We start from the raw sequence: 24,391 nt of genomic DNA on the forward strand, positions 1-24,391 counted from the left end.
CCTGTTAAAGGTAATTGAGCTGTCTTCATCTATCATTACTCGTAGCAGACATCTTACCTCTGCGAGTCAGATGTGGAGCATTCCCAAAACAATGTATTTTGCCCGTAATAGGATACGTGACCGTGTCACGATCAATTTAACCAATTACATAAATTGAAAATGTCAAAGTGCGCCAGTCCCTCAGAATTTGACTCACGAGGTTTCTAAGAGACGTAACATGACGAATGATTAAATGCCAAACGACCGAACAGAAAGCAATCCATACATAAGGTCCAGGACACAGAGAAAAGAGGAGGACAATGGGAAATGTCATGTAGACAATGAAAAATGGAAATGCAATCAAGCTAATGGGCCGCTGAGCAAAGAAGAACGGCTAAATTCAGCCCAGTCGGAGAGCCGCTTGTTTATGAAAGCAGCTCAGACGTCCTCGAGAAAAATGTTTCAGCTCAGGAGTGGGTAAAACGGAAAAATAAATGTGCTCGCTCCTCGTCTCTGTCTTTGAATCGTGAACGGGAAAATTCGGTGAAACAAACAGGGAGCCGGTAAAGTCGGATAATAACAGACTCTGAATTATTGATAAGGCTGAAAGAGAGACAGCTGTTATTAAAGAGACGTGAGTCATCCCTCATCATTCACTCACTGTCGCTGAATAATTCATTCATGGTTTGATAAAACCCGTTACTGTAAATGGAGGCTGACAGACCGCTGGACGTTTGTCAGGGCGTCATAAACAGAGACATAAACACAGAGCTAATGCATCCAGTAAAACACCTGTGTTTCCCCTGAGCACTGAATACAGAGGAAACCTTGATGTGCAGGTATGATTCACACGGTAATAAATACCACGACTGGTGGTGTAAAATAGAGCTCAGGAGGGAGAGACGCGCGCGCGATTCATTTGTCTGAACTCGATACAGCTACTCAGAAATAAACTTTATAGCTGTGGTCGTTATAAGTCTTGCAATTAATATTTATAATATTCTGTTAATAATTTAAATGTTTTTCCTCTTCCCCATATTTGAGGTCCCACCATTTTCATAGCAGGCAGATGTATATTATTTTACTAGTATGACTGTACGCATCTTAAATTAAAGTTGTATGGTTTAAATCTGCTAATCTTGTGTAAATGTGTTTACTATTACCCTTAGGGATTATTTGCAGTACTCTGAGGGTAACTTAAGGTTAGCTATGAAAGGAAATTTTGCACTGAAAGTAGCAGAAAATAAAAATTGAAATATTTCGAGTGACAAAGACATGTTTGAAGCAACAGATTGCAGGTTTTTCCTCACAATTAAAGACTTGGGCAGGATTTATAAAACAGTATGGTAACGCAGGGATGAGTAGATCTGTTCAGTTTTATTTACAGTATGTAACGCTGAATCACAGCAACAGTCACCTCGAGTTGCTTTATATTGTAAGGTAAAGTCAGTAATACAGAGAAAACCCCAACAATTAGACGACCCCCTATGGGCAAGAAGAAAGCCAGAGTTTAATAATAACTAATGATTAAATGCAGAGAAATGTCTAAACACGGGTGATGGAGAAGACAAGCGTGAAGAAGAAACAGTCCTAGTTAATAGGCCTGTTAACTAAAAGAGGATTCAGATACACTTGATTAAGCCCTAACGACAAATGTTTTTAGCCTAATCTTAAAAGTAGACAAGGCGCCTGTCTCCCGAATCCAAACTTTGAGCTGGTTCCACAGAAGAGAGGCCTGAAACCTGATTGCTCCGCCTCCCATTCTACTTTTAAATATCCTAGCAACCACAAGTAAGCCTACAGTCTGAGAGCAAAGTGCTCTTTTGGGGTGATTATAGTATTAACCACAACATGGTTTATGTAAGTCAAATGCTGACTCGACCAGGAAAGGGATGATCAATAAATCGTGCTTAAGAAGCATTTGCAGGGACAATTTTCATTTGTTACAAAGAAGTTCTTTATGGATGTCGACTTCTATCTTCCCACTAATTGTTGTACATATTTCTGGCACTCCCACTGCTGATAGTAGCAGCTCTGACAGGTAGACGTGGGCTTTCATCTCCACACTACAAATGCAGTGTCATACTAGACTCCAACAGGGAGCAGTTGGCTCTGTGCAGCACCTAAGCTGAATGAGAACAGTAAAACAATCTTGGATGTTGGTTACTTGAAAGTATAATTACGTGTTCAGACATTATTTTTTGAGGTCTCATTTGTAGGTTTGATTTTTGCTCACCCAATGGTCCATTTATAGTTGGTCTTTTAGAGGCTTAAAGGTGTTTCGTTTGTGCCGTTTAACCAGCAAGAAGTTGTGAAGGCTCCTGTAATGTGTGCTGCCGTCACAGAGGAAATAAATTGATGATGAGCAGGGGGAAATTAGCTGTCACAAATGATGAGCTCAAAAAGATAATGCTCAAGGATCCCCCCCTCCATGTGCAGCACCTGAGCCCCCCGGGCTCTGTTGCAGGGGTTGTGTAAAACCAACACATGAGACAGAAGATAACGTGTCAACAACAGACGTCACCCAGAGCAGGTCCAAATGGGTTCAGGTCATGAAACAGTGAGGCCTTTTACTAAAATCTGACACACTTATACAACAAAATTAACGTCTACCTCTAACAAAAGCTCATTTCACATAAAAGCCTGTTTGCTCTTTTGTTTTTGCTCCCTGCAGTTCGGAGGAGTGGAACAAGGTGAGCAAGAGTGAGAGAGAAAAGCTGGGCGTCACCGTACAGGACGACGGCGAGTTCTGGTGAGAGCCTGAAAAAAATACACCCACAGTCATTTTGTTACATTAAAAAAGGCTACAGCACTTTTATTTTCAGGCACTGATGTTTGGGCCGCAGGAATAGTTTGACATTTTGAGCTTATTTTACTTCCTGCTGAGATTTTTGATGTTTTGATCCAAAGCTAAAGCAGATGGCCTATCATATTTGATGTCACAAAGGTAGATGCTCATACTAAGGACATTATATTTTTGACAAACCCAAGGTTAGGACCAATGTGAAATGTATCTGTTTCAGGGGCTGAACTTCAGAACTGCTGTTCTGGGAACACTAGAATGTGAAACATACTTCTTCCTGTATTTTATTGTTTAATTCCTTGTGATGTAAATGAACCGCATAAAGATAATTAAGCAATTAAACATGGTCTAAAAGTATACGCATTTCTGTGTTGTCCTTTTCTTTGGCAACAACCTCAGAATGATGAGGGGAAGGCAGAGACATGAATAAGGCCTTCAAATCACCTCTGATATATGAATAGCTCTTACAGTGAAACTAATTAATTTCTGTATCTCACCTACAGGTGGGTAGTTTAGCCAAGCATCAAGAGTATAAGCTAGCCTGGCTTAAGCTCATTTATTAGTTTATTTATTACTTTGTTGCTTTGTTGCATGTATCACTAAAGAAAGAGGTCAAATTAGACTTAAGATTAAGAAGATTATCTTCATCGTGTCAAATAAAATGATGCAGTTCTTCTACAGAAGCCCTCGGCACTCAAACTTTAGGCTCATTTTATCTCAGCTCTGTACATCCTAACCATTTGCTTTGCTCCTGGTTTTGTTTCCTCTGCTTTTGTACCTGTTCAAGATCTTCTTCTTTCAAGCTTTTCCCTCTAGTTGGTATCCACTCTCTCTGCTCTCTTCTCTCCTCTTTTCCTGCTGCCCTCCTGCAGGATGACATTTGATGACTTCTGCCAGTACTTCACTGACCTGATCCTGTGCCGCCTCATCAACACCTCCTACCTGAGCATCCACAAGACCTGGGAGGAGGAGGTGATGAGGGGCTCCTGGGTCCACCGGCAGGATCCCCTACGCAACCGATCCGGAGGCTGCATCAATCACAAAGCCACCTTCCTGCAGAACCCTCAGGTCGGTAAATGTCGTGGTTTTGTCTTTAAGAACTGTGTGATCAGTGCTGGACTGTGATGCACCGTCCTCTTTTTCTCCTCCTAGTATGTGTTTGATGTGAAGAAGGTGGAGGACGAGGTGCTGATCTGCTTACAGCAAAAAGAGAAGAGAGCCACACCAAAAGAGGGCAAATCAGAAAATCTCGCAATAGGCTTCGATATCCACAGGGTAGAAACACCCACACGTAACCGAGAAATCTTCGCAAAGCGGAACCAGGAAGTAAACCTGTGATAGATCTGGATCTTCTCCTTCACAGGTGGAGCTAAATCGGAAGTACCGTATGCACACAGCCCAGCAGAAAGTAGCAGGTTCCATCTACATCAACTCACGCTGCGTCTTCCTCAGGAAGGAGCTGAAGGAGGGCCGCTACGTCATCATTCCCACAACCTTTGACCCCGGGCAGCAGGGTGACTTCCTGCTCCGTGTCTTCACTGATGTGCCTTCAGACTGCAAGTAAGTGTATGATAGTCTTACATCTGGATGTAAAGAGCTACTCTCGGAGGCTTTACATCTTTAGAGTCTCGTCAGAGGCTGATGCAATTGGATGCATTATTGGATGAAATTGTACTTCCTGTCAGTCACTTTACACAGTTACTTCTGCAAGAAGTAATTTTTTTTGAATACTCGCTCCAAGACCTCCCATTTAATCAATAGTTAACACTAAACATCTGCCTACACATCTGGACAAATCATGGGCTTAATGAGGGGAACAATGCTTAATGCTTGGTTCTGTGTTGTTCTGACATGTTTATTATCAGCTTCCTTCCTTGCCTGGCTTATTTTGATTTTCTCATACCAGTGTTGTCCTGTCTAGCTTATTTCAATCATCTTATGCCTGGGTTTCAGGTATCTTCCCCGGCTTATTTTGATTGCTACCTTGGTTTAGGTTTCCAAGGTCGGGGCGACCGTGGCTCAGGGGGTTGGGAAGCGCATCTGTAACCGGAAGGTCGCCGGTTCGTTCCCCGGGCTCTCTGTCCTGGTCGTTGTGTCCTTGGGCAAGACACTTTACCCTACTTGCCTACTGGTGTTGGCCAGAGGGGCCGATGGCGCGATATGGCAGCCTTGCCTCTGTCAGTCTGCCCCAGGGCAGCTGTGGCTACAACTGTAGCTGCCTACACCAGTGTGTGAATGTGAGAGTGAATGAATAGTGGAATTGTATGGGACAATGCACTTTGTTCATATCAGTCTTAGACCCACTGCTGCTGTTAGGTGCTGTGCACATTTCCAGTTTTATCTTAGGCCTTTTGAAGCTGGTGTCCTGCTTAGAGTATACTCTTCTGCTCAAAGCCAGAATGTCTGTATTTCAGCCATTATAAACACTGTTTAAGTCTTAATATAAAATATATATAATTTATATATAATATTTTCCTGTCTTTAATTTTAAAAATGATTTATACAGTGTATGAGGACAGGTACAGTCCTACATTTACACTCATTAAACCAGATTGATTCCTGTAATAACACAACCACAGAAATTCTGCCAAGGAAATCATTCATGTTAGCTTAAGAGAAGGACTGCTTCACGCTGCGTTGATACATCAGCACAGTAACAGATAGTAGATCATTTTTCACCTATTATTTCCTGTTGCTTTTGGGACTGCTGACCAGAACCTGCTGCTGAAGCACTGGCAGCGTTACAGAGGCCTGTCACACTCCAACATGAGGCATATCTGTGTTCATACATCCATGTACCTGTGCTGTCTTCATCTTACTCAGAGAGCTGACCCTGGACGAGCCTCCTCAGACATGTTGGACGGGGATGTGTGGCTACCCTCAGCTGGTCACTCAGGTCCATGTACTGAACGCTGAGGGTCTGCAGGGACAGGACTCCAATGGAGGTCGGTATGAGGACTCCAGTCGGTGCGTAGCAGACGTAACCTTGCCTGACATTGAGTGCTGTGTTTTGTATTTGCATGTCAATGATGAAGTGCTGTGAAAACCCACAGAGCTGCACTGCCTCAATCCCAAAAAGAGAGCGAGAGCCCAGAGCAAAGCACGAGGTACCTCAGCACCACCCGCTGAGATAATTTAGCTAGTGTAGTGTCTACAGCCTGTAGTGTGCCGCAGTTATGGCTTAAATCTCTTACTGTGTGTGTGTACATGTGTGTGTTTGTGCGTGCGTGTGAACTAACTGCTGTAACTTTAACACAAAAGTTCATGTGATTGTACCGTCTTATAGTATGCTTCTGTTAAATAAGTAAATCAGCGCTGAACAGTCAGTGTACACCACCCCCCAAAAAGTCAAGCTTTATTTACATTTACTCCACAAAGAGCCACCAGAGCGAGCAGCTCCTCGTGTTTGATTTGACAGATTTTACTTTATTTTTACCCTTCCTGAGATAAAACTGTTCAAATCTTTTAATTGTTAGGCAAATGTGTAAACCACTACAGTAAGGAGCCACTCGACAGGGGGTCATTAACTGTTCCGATACCAAGTAAATACAAGGGCCAGTTTTGGTTTTACTTTAAATTTATAAAGTTAGCTTATGTAGGGGATAGCAGTGTGTCATGACTTAAGAGATAAATCAATGAGTTTCCAAATCCTGAACACATTTAATGGACCACCATGTGTCTGTCTCTAAAGCACTTTAGTTCCACCTCTCTTAATAAAATTAGATTTGACAGTCAGTACAAAAGGGCTCAGATGTTTTTCATAATGCATGTTTTTATTTTCCCACAAAATTATTCAGTTCAGTGGGCTACATGCTGAGCAGAGGATAGAAACAAAGTATCAATTCATAATGCCAGTGTCAGTCCGATACCAATACCAACATTGGTATCAATACTATCATCGAGCCACCCACCTTTACTGCTTTGTACATATTTATAAAGTATAAGTGGAGGCAGAAATACTAGTTTTTTGTTGCTGTTTTTTTATTAAATAGTATTTTCAAATGTAGAAGTCCAGAGGTATTATCAGCAAAATGCACATTGTTAATAACAGAAAAATGTCCTCTGTGGCTGTTTTTTATTTATCAGTGTACTATATTAATACATTTTTTTTTTACATTTTGCTGGTTTTATCCCGGCAGAGCTATTTTAAACTTTTAGATATTTGTTCATTTTTTTCTGACAGCTGTAGATCCCTACGTCATCATCACCTGTGAAGGAGAGAGGGTTCGTTCACCAGTTCATAAGGACACACGGTGCCCAAACTTTGACATCAAAGGCCTGTTCTACCGCAAGAAGCCCAAGGAGGGCATCCACATCGAGGTGAGCTGTCACTCTGCAGTCCGTAGTGTGAAAGGTTGAAGAAAAACAATTCAACTTCAAATTTGATTTGTTCTTTATCCCTCAGAAACTACAGCTTTTGGCCAGTGGCCTTTGACAACTTTCACATTTATACATGGCACCAAAATGTAAAGTGCACATCTTCTGAACAGTAGCTATAAGGTTACTAAAAGGTTACTGTTTGCTTACTTTGGATTTCATTGCATAGTTTCACTAAACTCAAATCAAGGTAACAGGATGAGAAAACAAAGTCTAGGAAGTCTTGCTATATACTGTGTGTTTATTCTGCGATCAGACCATTTTGTAACCTCTTTTCCTCGGGCTCTGACAAACACATGGTCACTCTAAATTAAATACTAGCCATTTGAGTTGTTATATAACCCACATAGGGTCTTAAAAATCATCAGATTAAAGCATAAACTCACCTATATCAAAGGAAAGTGTGCAAAAACTTAAACACCAGCAGGTGTTTTATAAAAGGAAAAGAAATATCAAGATTAAAATAAACAATGTTCCAGAAAAGGGAAAAAGCTCACGTTCATATTGCCACTACATGTAAAATAATTTATATATAAAGAAAATAAAAATAAACCTACAGAACAAACATGTTATTATGCAGACATAATATACGCTGTACACAAACAAAAAAGTAGCCGTAGAATTCAAAATACAGGGTTATCCAGCCAGTAAAAATCCAATACTAAGTATTGATCACATTTACTGAGAAATAAATGTTCATAATCACAAATTTTAAGTTTTCCTCAGGGGCATCAAACTGTTATTAACCCATTAGGTAAAACATTTAGATCTAACTACCGTAATTCTTGAACCATTGGTGCAATTGAAAAATTCCTACGGTTCCTGAAAGCATCAACTCTGTGCTTTATCAGTGATATGAGGGTCGTGATGGTAATCCCAGGTAGGGCGCCACATTCAGCGAGGCTGCTGCGACACTGTTCCTGGAATTATTGTAATAATCCTGATATCACTGAAAAGCAACAGTTCCCCGCTGCTTTCGGGAACTGTTGGAATTCTTTTATCGAGCAAGTGGTTCAGGAGTTACAGCTGTTACATATGTTGAAATAAAACGTTGCAAAACCTTACGTTTCGCCACATTCATCGCTCTCTGGTCTCACGTTGACATCCTGTGTGACAGCGCTGTATGTGTGTGTGTTTTAGCATTTTGTAACCACGTGGGAAATTTGAGTCTTGTAAGTTGAAAGAAAATTGACTCCTTCAGTACATGATGTAGACGATCTAGGGCATGAATAATATATTTCTTATATTTGTAGATATGTCAAAACATCTTAAGTATTCGCAAAGTGAAAGCAAGAACCTAAATACGCAGTCGACAGTGACGGCTGCAGAAAAGTGGGAGCTAGCTGCAGGAATAATTTGGGTTGATAGTCCCGCGGCACTTGTCTTCACGCAGAGTTTCGCAGCGTTTCATCGCTTGTCTCATTTTCAGTCCTTTTTCCCTTTATCAACTCTCTCTTTGAGCCTACGGGACGTGAGAATGAGGCTGCTAAGGATGTTTGCAGAGCATCCATAACTAATCAGTTACAGGCTCCATATCAGGCGACACGTGTAAACCAGTGTATTTGTGAGGGAGGTTATTAATAGTGATACGATGTTGGATTTGCTTGTTTAGAGCTGTGAAATTGTTTTATTTGTAACACAGTGAAATGAAACCATGAGTGGGCATTAGAGCTGGTAAATCATCTGTATTTACATGCTGTTAGCATCAGAGAGAGAGACATCATTCATTTAAATAAATAAGAGAGTTAGACGATCACATGAGGTATCCTTCATGATGTTTTTCACCAAACAATCTAAAAGATGGACAGATCAATTCACAACTGAGTAAGGAGACCTTCATTGAGCTTATTAATTTGTCCAGTACAGCTCCATTAAAAACCCAAGTGTACTTAATGGTTAATTTTATCATTTTCACTATTCATCCGTGGCCAGTCCCCTCGCTTTTACTTTGGAAATTCAGTCATTCTAATCCCAGTTACACGTCCCACGTTTTCAGGATTTCAAGATTTCAGATTGCAGTCAACTGAGGTGTTTTCTTAGCCCTTCTAATTTAAGTGCATAATCTTAGCTACTGTGGCTGCTATAGGACAAACATGTTTCAGACAGACGAGAGATGATGGCTGTGGCCGGCTGACCTGTTTGTACTACTGTTTGAAATGGATCTGACTGTTAGGCTTTTCCCTGTTTGTTGAAGGCTGTCACTCCATTGTTTTCCTCAGTTGTGAAGAGGCTGTAAAACTTTTTGAAAGCAGAGTTAGAGAACCTGTTGAGGATTTGGTGAACTGTTGGTAGCACTGCCATTTCTGTTGATGTTAGCTGCTGTTAGTCCAGGTTAGTGAAACTGTCGTTGAAGTGGCTGTACCTTTTGTTGAACTAATAAACTCTCATACGATGTAATTACATAGTAATGTGTGTATATGTATGAATACAGTATCCCTTTTTTTACTATTATAAAATGTCAAACAATCACTGAGAGACAGTTACCTTTATGTTTATTGGTTAACGTGTGAATAAGGACTGTTTATTCATTTCATTTTGTTATTTAATAAATGACATTTTCTTACTATTAAACAAGCTTTTAATAGATTTAAAAAATATTTGTTTTATTGTTTTAAATCAGCGGTCCCCAACCCCCGGGCCACGGACCGGTATCGGGACACGAGAGTTGAGGCTCGGTCGTGAAATTTATGTTTTTCAGGGGTTTTATTGTTAACTCGGTTTCCCTGGGTCTTTTCCCGTGTTGTAGTTGTGCATCTTATTTTGAACAAAATATTTACACGTTACCATAGCGACCAGAGAGCATTAAGGGTCAGAGAGGAGGATGTTACTTTCAATGTTTTTGGCGCATTTCAGCAGGATGGTGCTAATAAAGTTACACAGTTACACAGTGAATTCACTTTTGTTATTATATTTACAAAATACCACAGTTTTTGTCTTGGTCGTATCATTTTATTTTGTTGCATTTATCCGCAACACCTTAAAGGCCAATCCGTGAACATATTGTCTGACATTAAACCGGTCCATGGCGCAAAAAAGGTTGGGGACCGCTGTTTGTGACATGTGGTTTAATTTTTAAACAGATACTCTGACATATAAGTTTCAAACGACCTGTGTGAGTGAATAACGGGAAAAAAGGGTTCAATATTTCTTCGTGCTGCCTTGTTTCCTCAGTGTTTTACTTCTCTCCTTCCTAGTGTCTTCTTTCTTCTGTCACTTTCTCTCTGGTGTATTTCCTTTGCTGATTCCTCCTTTTTTGTGCTTACTGCCTTTTGTCTTTTTGTTTCCTTCTTTCCTTTCTGACTTCCTCCCTTGAGTGGCCAACAGATCTACAACAAGAACATGATCGTGGACACCTTCCTGGGTCAGGTGATCTTGTTCAGCGACCCCAACGAGCGCCAGGAGCAGCACACGCTTCACCTGCGCGACAAAGGCAGCCGCCAGGACAACGACCTCCCGGGCACGCTCACTGTGCGCCTCATCACGTCCACCACGCTCACCAACATCTGAAGCGGCAGTTTATACGATTGCAATGATCGAAGCTCAAGGTGGCGTACGAACCGTGCCCGCCGTTCACCTTCGCCGTTCATCTTTTAACCGTCGCGGGAGCTCACTGTGTCTTTTTTTTTCCTGCCGCTTGCGCTCTCTGTGTGTCTCTGTTTTCCTTTGCTTCCTTTAGCTTCACAGGGTTTTATTTTTGAAGGCCTGCATCTGTATATCCTGATGGAAGCTGTACAGGGGGTTGTACAGACTATTTTTAAATACATTCCTGTCAAAATTGTTTATCAGTCACAAATTTGTTCTTAAAGTAGCAGAAATCTCTATCAGAGCAACAGTTTAAGAAACTGATGAAGTTTTATCAGATTTTTTTGCTGTTCTGACCCTTAATTACAGACTTGTTTTTATTTCTTCTTATACTCACACACACACACACATATACATGAATATAATACATATGCAGACATCTCTGCACTCTCCATGCATGTGCCACTGTTTCCAAGGGCTATGCATTGCCTTAAGGCTGAGTTTGTCTCACCTCTTTGAGGAGACGAGGGGAGGTGGGTTATGTTGAATACTATTTATCTTAGCACAGCCTTGGTTTAGTTTTTTCTTTGTCTCTAAAAGTTCGCATTAAGCCCTGCTTTTTGCCATCGTGTTATCAGCTTCTGTCTCCCAAATGCTCTTTTATGACTGTGAATAATCCTCCCGCCCAGCCAGCCAGCCCAACCACCCAGACACCTCAAGTCTTCAGCAGTTTGCCGGTGCTTTGGAGAGCATGCAGCAGTCTGTCACTTTTTACGTTGGACTTCAAAGCCAACAGCAGCTCTTCTCTCCCCTCGACTCAGTGCTTTTTCTGTGTTGTTCTGTGAGCGCACCCGCGTGTGTGAAGTCTTGCCTCCCGGTTTCCATCACTAGCATCATTCGAGAATGCTTTCCGTCGCCGGCTGCTATGGACGATCTCTAAACTGCATGGCTTTTAAAAAGAAAACGAAAAAACCCCGAAACTCTCTGCCTGTGCTGCACATCTCTCTAGTCGTAGCTTAGCAGCCGGTGCTTCCGATAGTGCTACCCCCTTCCTCCTCCCCATGCAAACATCTTTCCTGTCCAGTGGAGTGCAAAGATTCACCCTGACATAAATCAAGTGCTTTATGGGACCAAAGAGGAGCCAGGCCCCCTTTTCAAACCGGCCTAGCCTGGCCCGGCCCGGCCCAAGCCTAGCGACAAACCGCCACCCCCTGTGCCACATCATCTCTTAACGGCAACACCACTGCCTGACGCTTCCTCTGACTTGAGTCTGTCGGCCCGGGCCAAAGACTCACGCCACGTGATCCCGAAAGACAGCAGCTCTGCAAGCGTGAGTGTGTGAGACTGTGTGTGTGTGTGTGTGTGTTTGAGTGAATGTCATGTTATACCTGAAAGAAAAAGATCACAAAGGAAAGGTGTGAACCGAATAGTAAAAGGGACCTTTTTTGAAGGGAAAAAACACACCTTGCACTTTATTTCTTTAGCTTTGAGGGGTAAAAAGAAAAACCCTCGGAGACTACGGAGAGAGAGAGGAGTGCTTTAGCAGAGGAGACGTCCTGCCAAACAACCTGTGCCATCGCCTTGTTCCTGGCTTTGCCTCCACAGCAGGAAAACAACTCGGACGAACTGTTGAATTCAGATGGTTTTGAATATTGAACCAACACTGGTACAGTTTAATCTTTTCTCTGATGACATTTCTCGCGTAGATCATGTGGCCATCCGATCCGACCTTTTACCATCCAGTCGGCTTCTTGTGACAGAAAATAACAGCCTGTGTTTTTTGTTTCTCTTCAAAAGTGCAATCCAAGTTTTATAAACTTTTGGTTATTACGTTTTTCCCCTTAAAATTTGAAAAATGTAACTTATGGTTATTTTTAAGACCTTTCCTTTGAATGTAAACCATTAGTGGACTAATCTCTCAGACAAAATATCAAGCCCCACCCCCTTTTTTTTCAGTGCCCTTTTCCATGACTTGAACTGTCACTCATGGCATTTAAGTGGTCACACATGTTTGTGTACAGCATCTTTATAAATGTGTCTTGCATGGGTTATTTTTCCAAGATATCCACAGCCTTGTATTGTACTGTTCAATTGTTACTCTATATATTTATTCTTTCTATCTCAGAAGTCTTGGAAATGCTAGTTTTGAGCAGTGAGCATGTCTACACTTAAATGCACCTCATGTCAGTCTGATCATGTCAGTCTGTTTGAAGCAGTTGTGTCTTGTACTACAGTGATGCATTCATAATGCCTCTAGCATCTGTGAACATTAGCAGCAGTTGTCAACGACTATTTAGGTGCTATTTATCTTCTTCTTTGTGGTCTTTTTTTTGGTTTCACTCAGAAAGAACGTGAACGTCATGTAACATGAGACTGAATCTGAAGCGTGTTAACAGTGCAAACAGCCAGTGTTGGAGACTGTAGTGCAGAGCAGTGTGAGATTAGACAGCCTGCCGGTTTTTATTTGCAGAGTATTTCCTCTTTATTATGCCAATCAGTTCCATGCACTTCTCTGAAAACAGGCAAGCTCTGCAACATAAAATTGATCCTGAAGTTGGAACCTGTGACTATGGGAAGAGCAGAGGTTGCTCCAGCTTTCACCACTTTATGTTTGGCTCCTGAACTTGTTTAAATAAAGGCAGGCTCTCCAGTGGTATCGATGCAGAGTTCCCTCCTAACCAACACCTACTGTGAAAAAGAGGTGTTTGGGTAAACAAAGAAGGCTTTCCCCCTCCCTCACACAGAGTGGCCTACTGCAAGGCAGTGAAGTCCCAGCTGTGGTTAATTTAGTTTGGTTAAAATGAGTTTCTCTTTGTCCAAAACAGTGTAAAGATCATTTTTGTCTATGTGCTAAAAAAAAATCAGACAGCTCAGATAAATGAATTTATTGCGGAAGATTATCAGTGCCAAATGTGTGCACGGGTGTTGTGATACAGAGCTTTTATTTTTCCTGAAAAAGAAGGATCTTTTGATCTTTTGGGTATTTTCTGAATCCTTAAAGTATTTTCTAACCACCAAATATTGTTTTTCCCACACGATAAAAATTTTCAACCTTTAAGTTGCAGATGTAAATTAGAAAAAAGCATTAAGGCAAAAACTGCATTTCATATATCGGCCACTTGGGGCTCCAAAACGAGTCATTGTGCTCTGTTAAAAATGCCCAGGTTTACAGAGTTAAAAAAGAAAGTGTGTATAGTCCAGAACACGATTTCTGTCTTCATATCGAATGAATGCGAGGTGAATGTTCAACTCATCTGTTTGGATTTGGTAATGCTTAAAATTTAGGGATGTGGTCGCTTTGTTTTCAGACAACAGCTGTAGTCAGCAGCTGTCTGACTTCACCGCCACCAAACTAAATCACTCGACCTTGTTTTTGCTCTTGATGCATTTTAATGGATTATCCAAAAGCTCCCCTCCATCGTCTTTTCTAAATTCTGGCTCCAATAAAATACCATAGTCGTGGCCAAAACTCTGATGTGAAGGCTTCAAAAATGCTGAATCTACAAACTAAACCGTGTCCATTTCCATCTTTATATACAGACTATGTAAATGACCTGCATCCTTCTTAAATAAATGCAAAATTAACCAGACTTCATAAGAAACTATGCTGATGCTGAGTAACAAAATTGGCAAGGCTTCACGAAAGAAAATAGCTTGAAAGTAATTTTTTATTGTTCTTTTACTGTGCAGGAGACTAAAAACTTTTTGTTGAAATGGTTCGAGATGTGAGGATTCTGGAAATGCTTTTGCAACCTCAAATGTCAGTGTTCTGGGTCTTAAATTTATTGCTTGGGATTTATTTTTCAGAAAACACAGCCTCTTCTCTATGAGTGAAATGTAGTTGTCAGATATGAAAGATATAAGATACAAAGATATAAGCTGGAATCAGACAAATACCCTCTCCTGGTAAACATCGTCGCTGTGACGGGCTGTAGTTTTGGTGTTTTAACCAATGAGGTTGCTTACAGACAAATCACATGGGACTCAATTAGCCCATATGGTCCCCCTCCCCCTCTCCAATCATCAGTCTGTTTACTGCAGGTTGACACGAAATGCATTGCTTGTTGCCCAGCAGTGTTCCTTATCTGTGATTCCTGTGGATGAAACCAGTATTTCTTTGGCATTTCTTGCACAAATGTGTATGTTAAATGGGAAATGGATGACTGTGGATGTGTTTGGAAGACAAGAAATGACCAAACCAGATTCTCTCCTACTCTTATGTCTAATTCCTAAAAATGCCTGAGCTCCTCAGCGTGTCTGTAGATTCCTGGCACTTTTCAGAGGAAGTTCATTCCTACCACTTGTATACATAGGCGAGGGTAGAAACACAAATCGATCAGAAAATGAATACCCTCAGGTCTGTCTTTACTGCGACAGACTGCTCTGCTTTTCTCCAACTCGTGAATAGGACCACAAGATACTTAAGCTCCACCACTTCCTGGAGTAGTACTCCGCCCTTTTCCATCATGGCCTGAGACTGGGGGATGCTAATTTTCACCCTGTCTGTTAGCATTCATGAATGGCGTGAGTGGCAGTCAGCCTCTGTTTGTTAACCCTGCGATGGACCTGCCATCTGTCCAGAGTGTGCCTCGCTTCTCACCTAGTGAGAGCTGGGATTCGGATAATCAGTTAGGAAAAATGGATGGATAGATATGGCCCTTATTTTTTTGTTGTTGAGTATAACAGCAGATAAGTGAAGGGAGATTATTTTTCATCAACTCTGACAGGGACTGAACAGGACATTATTTGTATTCAGAAGTACAAGCTTCCCATCAGCCAACCTGGGTTTTATTTCCCTCTGAGTGTCCCTTCAGGTGATGCCAGTTCTGTACTGTGAGGTTTCCAAGCAATGGTTCGCGGCTCCGGCTGTTTCTTTATTCATACAGAAGTGACGCAGAAATATAACGGCTAACACTGAAGTTGACAGCTGCGACACATGTGAGTATTTAGGCACTAGAGTCAGCAATCATAAGAGTACGGAGTCCGAGCCCCAACTCATGTGCCAAAAAAAAAAAGGTGTTTTATTTTGAAGAGATGCATTGTGGGTGATGGAGTGTTTGAGTTGGACAAATGCTTTTGTTCCTCACTACATGCTCAGTTTTGTTTCTGCCTTTTGTCACCGTGTCGATCATTGTAATTGTTGCACATTGTAATCCTTTTGCCAAAAGTGTTTAATGGCTTTCACTGTTAACCACCACACAGACACACGCACACACAAACACAAGCACACACTAACACACACTTACACAGACCAGGCTTTGTTGGAGTGTCTGGACCTTTTTTTGACAGTTGCTGTGAAGCGTATCAGTCTTCTGTGTAGATTTTCTGCATGGCCACGCCAAAGCAGGTTTGAAGAAACTGTTTGAATGAAGCCGAATTAGTCACAGCGGCGGCGACTTTTGTACGAATCCAAAAATGCCAGTGCATGTAGCAAAAACACTTCAGATCTGCTCGCGCCACCACAAATCACAGAGTGTTCATTTTCAGTTCTCAGAGTGCCGTAAAAACCCACTTGCTACTTTGATAAACATACTGTGTGAAGTAAAAGGCTTGTGTTGCACACTTGCATGCATGGAAACAGTAACCAGTTTTCTAATATTTTGTATTTAGTATCCAGCAGTATACAGTATGTATATAAAAGTAGCAGGAACTTGACTTATTAGTTTTTATCATGAGATCCATCTTTCTGGTGGATGCTTATATCCTAGACACTCATTTCAAGTGAATGCACTTTGTGTTCACAACCTCTAGTGATCAGCTAGAATGTGTAAAGGAATCCGATTGTTTCCCTTATTCCTTCTCCCATAATGCCTTGTGTGAGTTACAGTTAGATCCAGAAGTATTCGGACCTTGTTTCTCTACTTCTGTACACCACCAAAGTGGATTTAAAATCAAGCAAACAAGATGTGATTGAAGTGCAGACTTTAAGCTTTAATTCAAGAGTTTTAACAACAGAATTGCATTATTTCAGAAACTTTTCTTACTCTTGGGGTTTGCTTTGGGCCGTTATCCATTCGTGCAGAGACTATAGCCCTCTATACTTCATAATCATCCTGCTACTTCTATCAGCAGTCCCATCATCAATAAACTACAGGGCCTCGATTCTTCTGGAAGTCAGACATGCCCACTGCACAGTAGTTTTACCAACACGTTTAGGATTAAAAAATATGAATGTAGCTTCTGTGATGTGATGATCACCCACTGGTTTCTGAAGTCATGTTTTGATTGGTTAAAAAAAAAAAAAGTAGTGACAAAGAAATGTGGGTCTGATTGAATCCAAAGTTTTGAGGTTCTTAGGATGTTTTATCTGCTTGATTTGTCATGAAAAACCACAGAACAGCTCATCAACCCGTATTAGCCAGAGGTCCCTTTACCACAGTTCTATTACTTTTGAGCCTCTGAAATGAGGAACTATGTATAAAAATGTCCTGAACAGTTAATACAGCCCTTTTAGTAAAGCCCTTTAATTACACTCTAAGTCTGTACTTCAGTCATATCTTGATTATTTGATGTAGAAATTCACTGAGGTGGTGTAGAGAAACAAAATTACAAAATCTGTGTCATTGTCCAAGTGCCAGTCACCTGCCTCTAATAGGGGCATAAGAAACTTATGACATAGATTGATTGGGGACTTCAAGCAGTTTGCAGGTGTTTTGTGAAATTGAAAGGACTACACAATGATCAAGCACACCTTTCATACATGCAGAAAGGGAACAATCCAGAGATAAAGAAGGTTTAGGAGAGCATAGATGCAAGGCGGAGAGAGGGAAAATGAAGATGAGAGGTCAGGACTGCTGATGGTTCAGCACAAAAGAACCTGAGTGAGCCTCATCTCTTAAGTCATCCTTCTCTTCTTCTCTGGTATGAAAAAGCAGTTAATGCTCCCAAATCTTTAAGAAGAGCGAAGACACCTGCAGTCATGATGCACACAAGGTTCAATGGAAGTAGGAATCAAGTGAAAACATGTTGGATTTAGAGCGCTTATCATTTCTAGACAGAACGACTGCTTGCGTGCTGATCTTACAGCCTCGTCAGCTTGCTGCATGAGTCTAAATTGGAGTCGAGGAGCGGCTGCACCAGATATCACGTTCATCCTAACGACAGCATCATGTAGGCCGTACCGAATTTGACACTCTGACATTTTTAATCTGAGCTCGAAGTCTTGTCCACTCAAGGAATGAGCTTGTGATTCTTCTTGTATTTTTCTGCTGTTTATTAACTGGAGACTGGAATACCTACTGCATGGTGACTCTTCTAGAAAATGCTATGGTCTTTATAACAAGTATCTTTTATCAGTATTTTATAACCTTGTTAATTTTATATATCCACTCCCAACTACCGTGTTTACTGATAGCTAGGTATCAGAGAGCCGTGCTGTATGTTCTGTACTGTGTGCTTGTCTGTGTCTTCTTTTTCAGCGTGAGCTTTACTTTTTGTTCTGTTTTTTTTTAACACTTGTTCGTTTTAATTTGGTTCTCGGTTACACTGTGGTTATTTTATAGCTAAGATCTGAAATTATTATTTTTTCTTTTGTATTTAATGTCAACTTGTGGCATGACTTTGAAATAAAACGGGAAAACTTATTCTGGGTCTGTCATAATTTTTGCAATTTTTGCAAATTTAACTCAGAGGTGAGTACTTCTTCTTTTTTCTTTTTTGTTTACAGCATTTAAAAATTCAGTTTAGTACAACAAATAGACACGGGCAGTGTTGGGGAGTAACGGAATACATGTACCGGCGTTACGTATTTACACTTACCATTTAAAAAGGTGGTATTCAGAATACAGTTACTTTGTTGAAACAGATAGATTATACAGCGGTCTTTTCCTGTTTCATATGGTAGGCTATGCCCTGTCTATTTTTGGTAATTTCACGCTGGTCTAAACCCAAACGAAACACGCATTTAGAGGCTAATAATGCCTGTGTCTCAATCTCGCGGCCCATGTCACCCCTACTTCACGCATAATGACGTGAAGAAATATTTTTTTTACATTATTATTCAACAAATGACCTACTAGAAACGGGAGACGGAAGCATGTAAATATAATAATAACCACTGCAGCCAAAAAGAGTGCCTGACGAGCCCAGTTGTAAGTAAGACTCGACTGTACACTGTGTTCGTGTTTTCCTCCGAAACAATAAGCAGCCTTTGTCTCTCACTAGCAAAGTTGACCCAGACAAAGTAAAGCTAGTTTTCGGCTACAAGCCCAACACCGAATCGTATTAGCCAGAGGTCCCTTTACCACAGCAATAGTGCATTCATGTAGTTGTAAAAAGCATGATAAAATATTAAGCAATCCAAAGTATTCACAATATGTTACTCTCATTGAGTAACGTAACGGAATACAATTGTAATTTTGTAAGTTTTATAGCTTTTCCGAATGATAAAGACCTCCATCACATTACATCAATTTAATTAGAAAAAAGAGGCAGATAGAAAGCCACTATAAAAACAAAACCTGCTCTGGAGAATAAAATACGAAAAAGATTACAGCCTTAAGTAAGAACGTGTGAATGCATGGGGGGGTCGATGCTTGCACAAACAGAGCTGCCTTTTCATGAAAAAAGAGCAATGTCTATACTTGGAAGAAAAAGACCAAACTAAAGCATCGATCCTGTTCCTCTAATATCGATCCAACACAATACTGACACTGATATCTACACTACTGATACAGTGACACATGATCATTTAAGGAGGTCTGTCTGCTAAGAAACACAAAAGTGGCCTGATATCAGCTCGGCGCACTCTGACACACTCAGGCAAACGGGGAAGAAGACAAGAAAACTTGGACCTACGTTATGAATAATTAATAACAAAATCTGTGAATAATCAATCGAACTTCACCGTGTTATATAAAAGTATAGGCTGAGCTCTCACCCGGTGCCTGATTTTTGTTCTCCATGACAGAAATTAAAAACTGAGTTTTCAGAACAGGAAATTTAAAAAGCCAGATATTTTCAGATTAAAACATGATGGAATCCCTTCATACAGTTACGTGTAACAATGTTACTCTATATATCAGGGATGTCAAATTCATGTTACATCGTGGGCCACATACAGCCCACTTTGACCTTAAGGGGGGCGGACTAGTGAAACTCCACTTTATGCCAGTGTGCAGAAATTTAACTAAACATTTAATCCTTGAAATATCTTAATATGAGTGAAATAAGTACAATTTCAACAGTGTGCCTCTGCTACATGATGTGTAAAATGCCCACACTGGCCTGTATTTATAATCTTTTTTTTTCTTTTTTTCCTATGGTAGAAATTACCTATTTAGCATTTTCTGTCATTTAATTGTTTATCCATCATGAACCTGTTTGGTGATGAAAATTCTGTAAATCTTAAGAAAATACAGTTAAAATTGCAAAATCTATGCACTTCATATTTTCCAAAGCCTTCCAGTGGGCCAGATTGCCAGATTGGAGTTTTTGCTGAGCTGATTCTGGCCCTGGACTTTGTTTGACACCCCTGCCATATATAATATATTTATTAAGAGCTGAATTAAAGCAGTGTTATTTGCATGCATGCATCTGTCATGGAGCACTGAGATTCATTACAAACCTGAAAGACCTCACCCACCACTGTGTGTTGCACCCTCGGGTTAGATGAATGGGTCTAAACAGTATACAAAGGGGACACAGGGGAGGTTCTGATCATAAACAAGACACAAAAAGGCAGATAATCTACACAATTTAAAACCTGCGCATCAGACGATCTGCATTCCCTTTAAAATTCATTCCAGAACCAGAACTTGGAAATCATGACCTGGTTCACCTCCCTCTTCACCTCCTTCCCCCAGCTGATCCCTGTACAGTATGTGCCACCAACAGGCTCCACCCTCCCAGCTAATCAGGATCAGCAGCCATGAATGAGACGCAGCAAGAGAGTCTCGAGAGCCCTGTTACTGTCCCAGACATCAGACTGTGAGAGGGCTGCAAGCCACCTGCAGGAGGCTGCGACCACAACGCAACCAGAAGAGCAGACGTCTGTTGGAAAGATCTAAGAAAACGACAGGAGCAGAGAAAACTACTTAATTCTCCAGTTTCTTCTCCAGCCCTTCTTCAGCCATCCTGTTAACTTTGGGCAGAAGACAACAGAGGATAGAAGAGAAGAATAGTGGATGTTATGAATTGTGCTGAGAGGTAAGTGGGGCAAACGAACATGGGTCGAGGCCTGAGGGCTTATTAGGCCAGAGGGCCGCTGCTCTGCTATAGCTTTAGACCAAAGCCTCTTATTGCTCACTTCGTCCTGTGCCAGCACTTAAAGCAGCCATTGTGTTTCCCTCAAAATAAATAAATCTGGCTGCACTGTGTATTTATTCCATGAAGTCTGGATGGTTTCTTCTAAATTAGATTAGAGATCACCTCTTGTCACATAGGAACGTTTTTAAGTGTCTCTTTGAGAGCAAAAACCAATGAAAGCGGCACAGAGGAACATCATTCATGCATTACAGCAGGTTAGAGGGGAGCAGTGAATACAAACGTCAAACGCTGAGAGCTTTTCAAACTCAATTATGGCAGCAGGAGGTTCTCCCATTGAAGAAGCTGAAACTAGAGAACGGCATTTTTAATTTGATAATCCCCAAACTTATTAACTGATTGTTTCAGCTCTTTACTCAAGGTGCTCCTTTTCTAGCACATTTTGGATGGTTTTCAACCACATTTATGAGACCGAATGGACTTAAAGTGTAGATATTCTGAGTTGGGGGGGATTTAACAGCTGTTTCAGAGCTCAATTATTTAATTTTTATGCAAAACCAAGATGGGATACGTGAGGAGAACACCAAGAAGTTGCAAAGTTGAACCAGCGAGTCTGCCTGTGATCCAAGAGAGCAAACATATCTATCACTATTATAAGAAAAAAAAAAAATTATTAGCAAACCAAAGGGTTGGAGCTTCACAACTTCATTGTAAAGAGTTTAAATAGCTTTAGATTTAGGTCAGTTTAAATATGAAGTTAGAAGACCAGCGGCAGACGGGTGACCCTCTAGGGTGGAACCGTACCTGTCACCCTGTGACCCAACGGTGGGTTGGATTGGGCCATGCTTGAATGCATTACCACATAAATCATTTGTGCACACATACAACACACATGGGCCTTCTCAGAGATTGCAGTCTTTAGAGAACTATATGATTGCGGTTTGTCAAATTGGCACCAATGTACACAGTTTAATCAATTTTGTTGGCTCACCATATGTTTGACATATAAAAGGTAGATCCTAGAAGTAGGGATACAGCTGAGTAAAAAGTACCTTTAGATGTTGCTGACGTGCCCCGTTTGAGTATTTTTATTGACTTTTGAGGTTCTCCTATGTTGTGTTTTGCAGACACTGAAGCACTTGACCTCATGGAAATGAGTCTCCTGAACTCTCTTGATCAATGATGACGCGCCCCTGTGCGCCGGAGCCTGTGAATCCCTGCCATGTGAGTCACAGCGGACGCATGTGCTGTGCAAACACTTGTTCGAATAGCATTAGAGGCCACACACACAGATTAGCAGCCGGGGACTTAAAGATTTCTCTCAGCCGTTACATGAAAATCTCAGACCAGAGTGACTCTGGGTCTCGTAAGAAGAAGAGGTTGAAGAAATAGTTGTTAGGCAGAAAAACAGCAGGAAAGTTAATATGTTATGTGCAATTTCTATTAGTAAACTTTTTTAGATTTTGGCAAGTGAAAAAAAAAAGAGAAAAAATTGCCCAGTGACAGCTGATTATAAGACTAAGACACAAACAACACCTGGCAGGTGCTTAATTATTCAATCAAGATCTGTCAGCCTTTTGTGGCCTATCAGCCGGTTTGTAGCCTCATTAACTATGACGCTAATGTTGGTTTTCTATTCAGTCCCCTGATTTCATGCAGATTAGAATATCTCAACATTGGCATTGACATGAGCTTCGGTTTTTAGTCTTAGTTAAACATCCTAGCATCTATCAGCAAGGCTGTGGGAAGGTGGGATGCCGCAGTACTCCCTATCACAAAAGGCAGACATCACAGGACGGTACAACGCTCCCAAATATAGACAACAAAACTTATAAACAAAAACACCCACATCTTTATTGGGGCAAGAGTCCAAAACTCCAGACTGCAGATGAGGGGAAAACTCACCGGCAGATAAAAAGCTCAGACAGTCAGTGTTACAGAATAAGAACACAAGCAGTTTGAGGGTTTAATTATACAAAAGGGAAGATGGGAAACATCAGGGGAACACAGCTGAAGGTAATCATGGAAGAGAAGTCGAGGGACTATCAAAAAGAAAAGTCAAGAACAAACTCGGCAGAAAATGTATAATAATAAACAAAAGAACAGATAAGAGCGTTTGCATTTTTTTATACACTATTGCTGATGTCATTTATTTAAGAAGTAGTGATTTTTTTTCACTAGCATCATGTTGAAATGACGTTATCCAGTAGTAACCAGTAGTTAAAAATGGTGCATTTTTTAAAATGAGCGATCAGCGGAGATCTATCACAACCCATAAGAGTAATACAAAAACATGATTTTTTTTATTTTTTTAGCACATTAAGTAGCTTCATCCCTTTGAAAACTCTTAGAATTGTCACACGATGCATGATAGACACACCTTTCCCCAATGATTGTTATATGCTATGCAACTTCGGCTTTTGATCTGGTAAAATATATCAACAATGAGGGTTGTTTTATGCTTTGTTTTGTTTGTTTCTTAAGAGACTGTAGTTTCAAGACTGGCCTACTTTTTAATGGTTTCATGATTAATTTTCTCACCTGTTTATGAGCCTAATGTTTGCAGGTTGAACAGTTTGCAGACAAAGTTAGGGAAGGACTGCTGAGATGGTTTGGACATGTATAGAGTTGGGAGAGTGGATATGTCGGTCAAAGGATGGATTTATGGATGTAGTGAAGGAGCACATGCAGAGGGTTTGTGTGAGGCAGGGGTGAGGTGGAGGTAGATGATCTGCTGTGGTGACCCCAACAGGGAGCAAATGAAAGAAGAAGAATTTAATGATACGGATTTAAGTGGTGTTGTAAAATTTCTTGTACTCTTGTGAACAAAATCTGTTGAACTACTAAAGTATTTCATACACCTGGCTGACCTCTAAGCTCCACAGCACTTTTATCTTCTCTTTTATTTCTCCCTATAAATGATTTAGGTTCTACTTTAGGAACTTTTTGTACTTGTTTTTTCCCTCCTATTTTCAGTATTACCCCAATATATCAGTATTATGTCTCGCTCATAAATATGTTCAGGTTCTGGTGAATTGAGACAACTTCTGCGCTGTTTCTGCACAGAAATTCAAAGTCAGGCAGTTTCCTTACATGATGTTGCCTATCCTTTGCTGCTATCAGAATAAATGGGGATTACCTCCAACAGATCACATTGTGTCACAGCATCCTCTTCATAAGCAGCTCAATGCAAAAGCGTGTCAGTTACATAGGTTACTGTGATAATGGTTTGGATCCTTTATTATATTATTATTACTTTTTTATTAAACAAGGCAGTGTTAGTAAGCAGGCAAAAAATATTGAATTATATATTGCTTTTTACACCCAGGAATTGCAAAGTACATTTAAACAATCTAAAGCAGCATTTTAAAAAGAAAACAGGACATAAAAGTTCACAGAATTTGACGTACAAGTCTTTTGGAGTAAAGTTACAATAGAACACAGAAAATAAAATTGGTGGTTAATATTCGTGCAAGAGTTGAAAACCTGAAAAGTAAATGTCATAAA

General features: G+C 40.7%; 2 protein-coding genes across 4 annotated transcripts in view; both read left to right on the forward strand.

The window, feature by feature from the left end:
• The window catches only part of capn5b (calpain 5b), a 55,927-nt gene extending 40,346 nt beyond the window's left edge, over positions 1 to 15,581 (forward strand). The window contains exons 9-16 of the mRNA XM_040032461.1: positions 2,654 to 2,731; positions 3,655 to 3,850; positions 3,935 to 4,057; positions 4,146 to 4,342; positions 5,606 to 5,727; positions 5,836 to 5,889; positions 6,966 to 7,102; positions 10,484 to 15,581. Of these exons, the coding sequence (XP_039888395.1) occupies positions 2,654 to 2,731; positions 3,655 to 3,850; positions 3,935 to 4,057; positions 4,146 to 4,342; positions 5,606 to 5,727; positions 5,836 to 5,889; positions 6,966 to 7,102; positions 10,484 to 10,666 (1,090 nt within the window). The 3' untranslated portion in view covers positions 10,667 to 15,581. The remainder of the gene's footprint in view (positions 1 to 2,653; positions 2,732 to 3,654; positions 3,851 to 3,934; positions 4,058 to 4,145; positions 4,343 to 5,605; positions 5,728 to 5,835; positions 5,890 to 6,965; positions 7,103 to 10,483) is intronic.
• A 3,367-nt stretch (positions 15,582 to 18,948) lies between these two features.
• myo7ab (myosin VIIAb) overlaps positions 18,949 to 24,391 on the forward strand; it is a 50,158-nt gene continuing 44,715 nt past the window's right edge. The window contains exons 1-2 of one of the 3 annotated variants that reach the window (XM_040032454.1): positions 18,949 to 20,827; positions 22,012 to 22,108. The gene's annotated coding sequence lies outside the window, so the exon portion shown is untranslated. Of the gene's footprint in view, positions 22,109 to 24,391 lie in introns of all 3 variants that reach the window. The other 2 variants (XM_040032455.1, XM_040032456.1) reach the window with 2 other exon arrangements.

Source organism: Simochromis diagramma, unplaced genomic scaffold (genome assembly GCF_900408965.1).
Source record: "Simochromis diagramma unplaced genomic scaffold, fSimDia1.1 OVJJ01000216.1, whole genome shotgun sequence".
NCBI classification, from domain to species: domain Eukaryota; kingdom Metazoa; phylum Chordata; class Actinopteri; order Cichliformes; family Cichlidae; genus Simochromis; species Simochromis diagramma.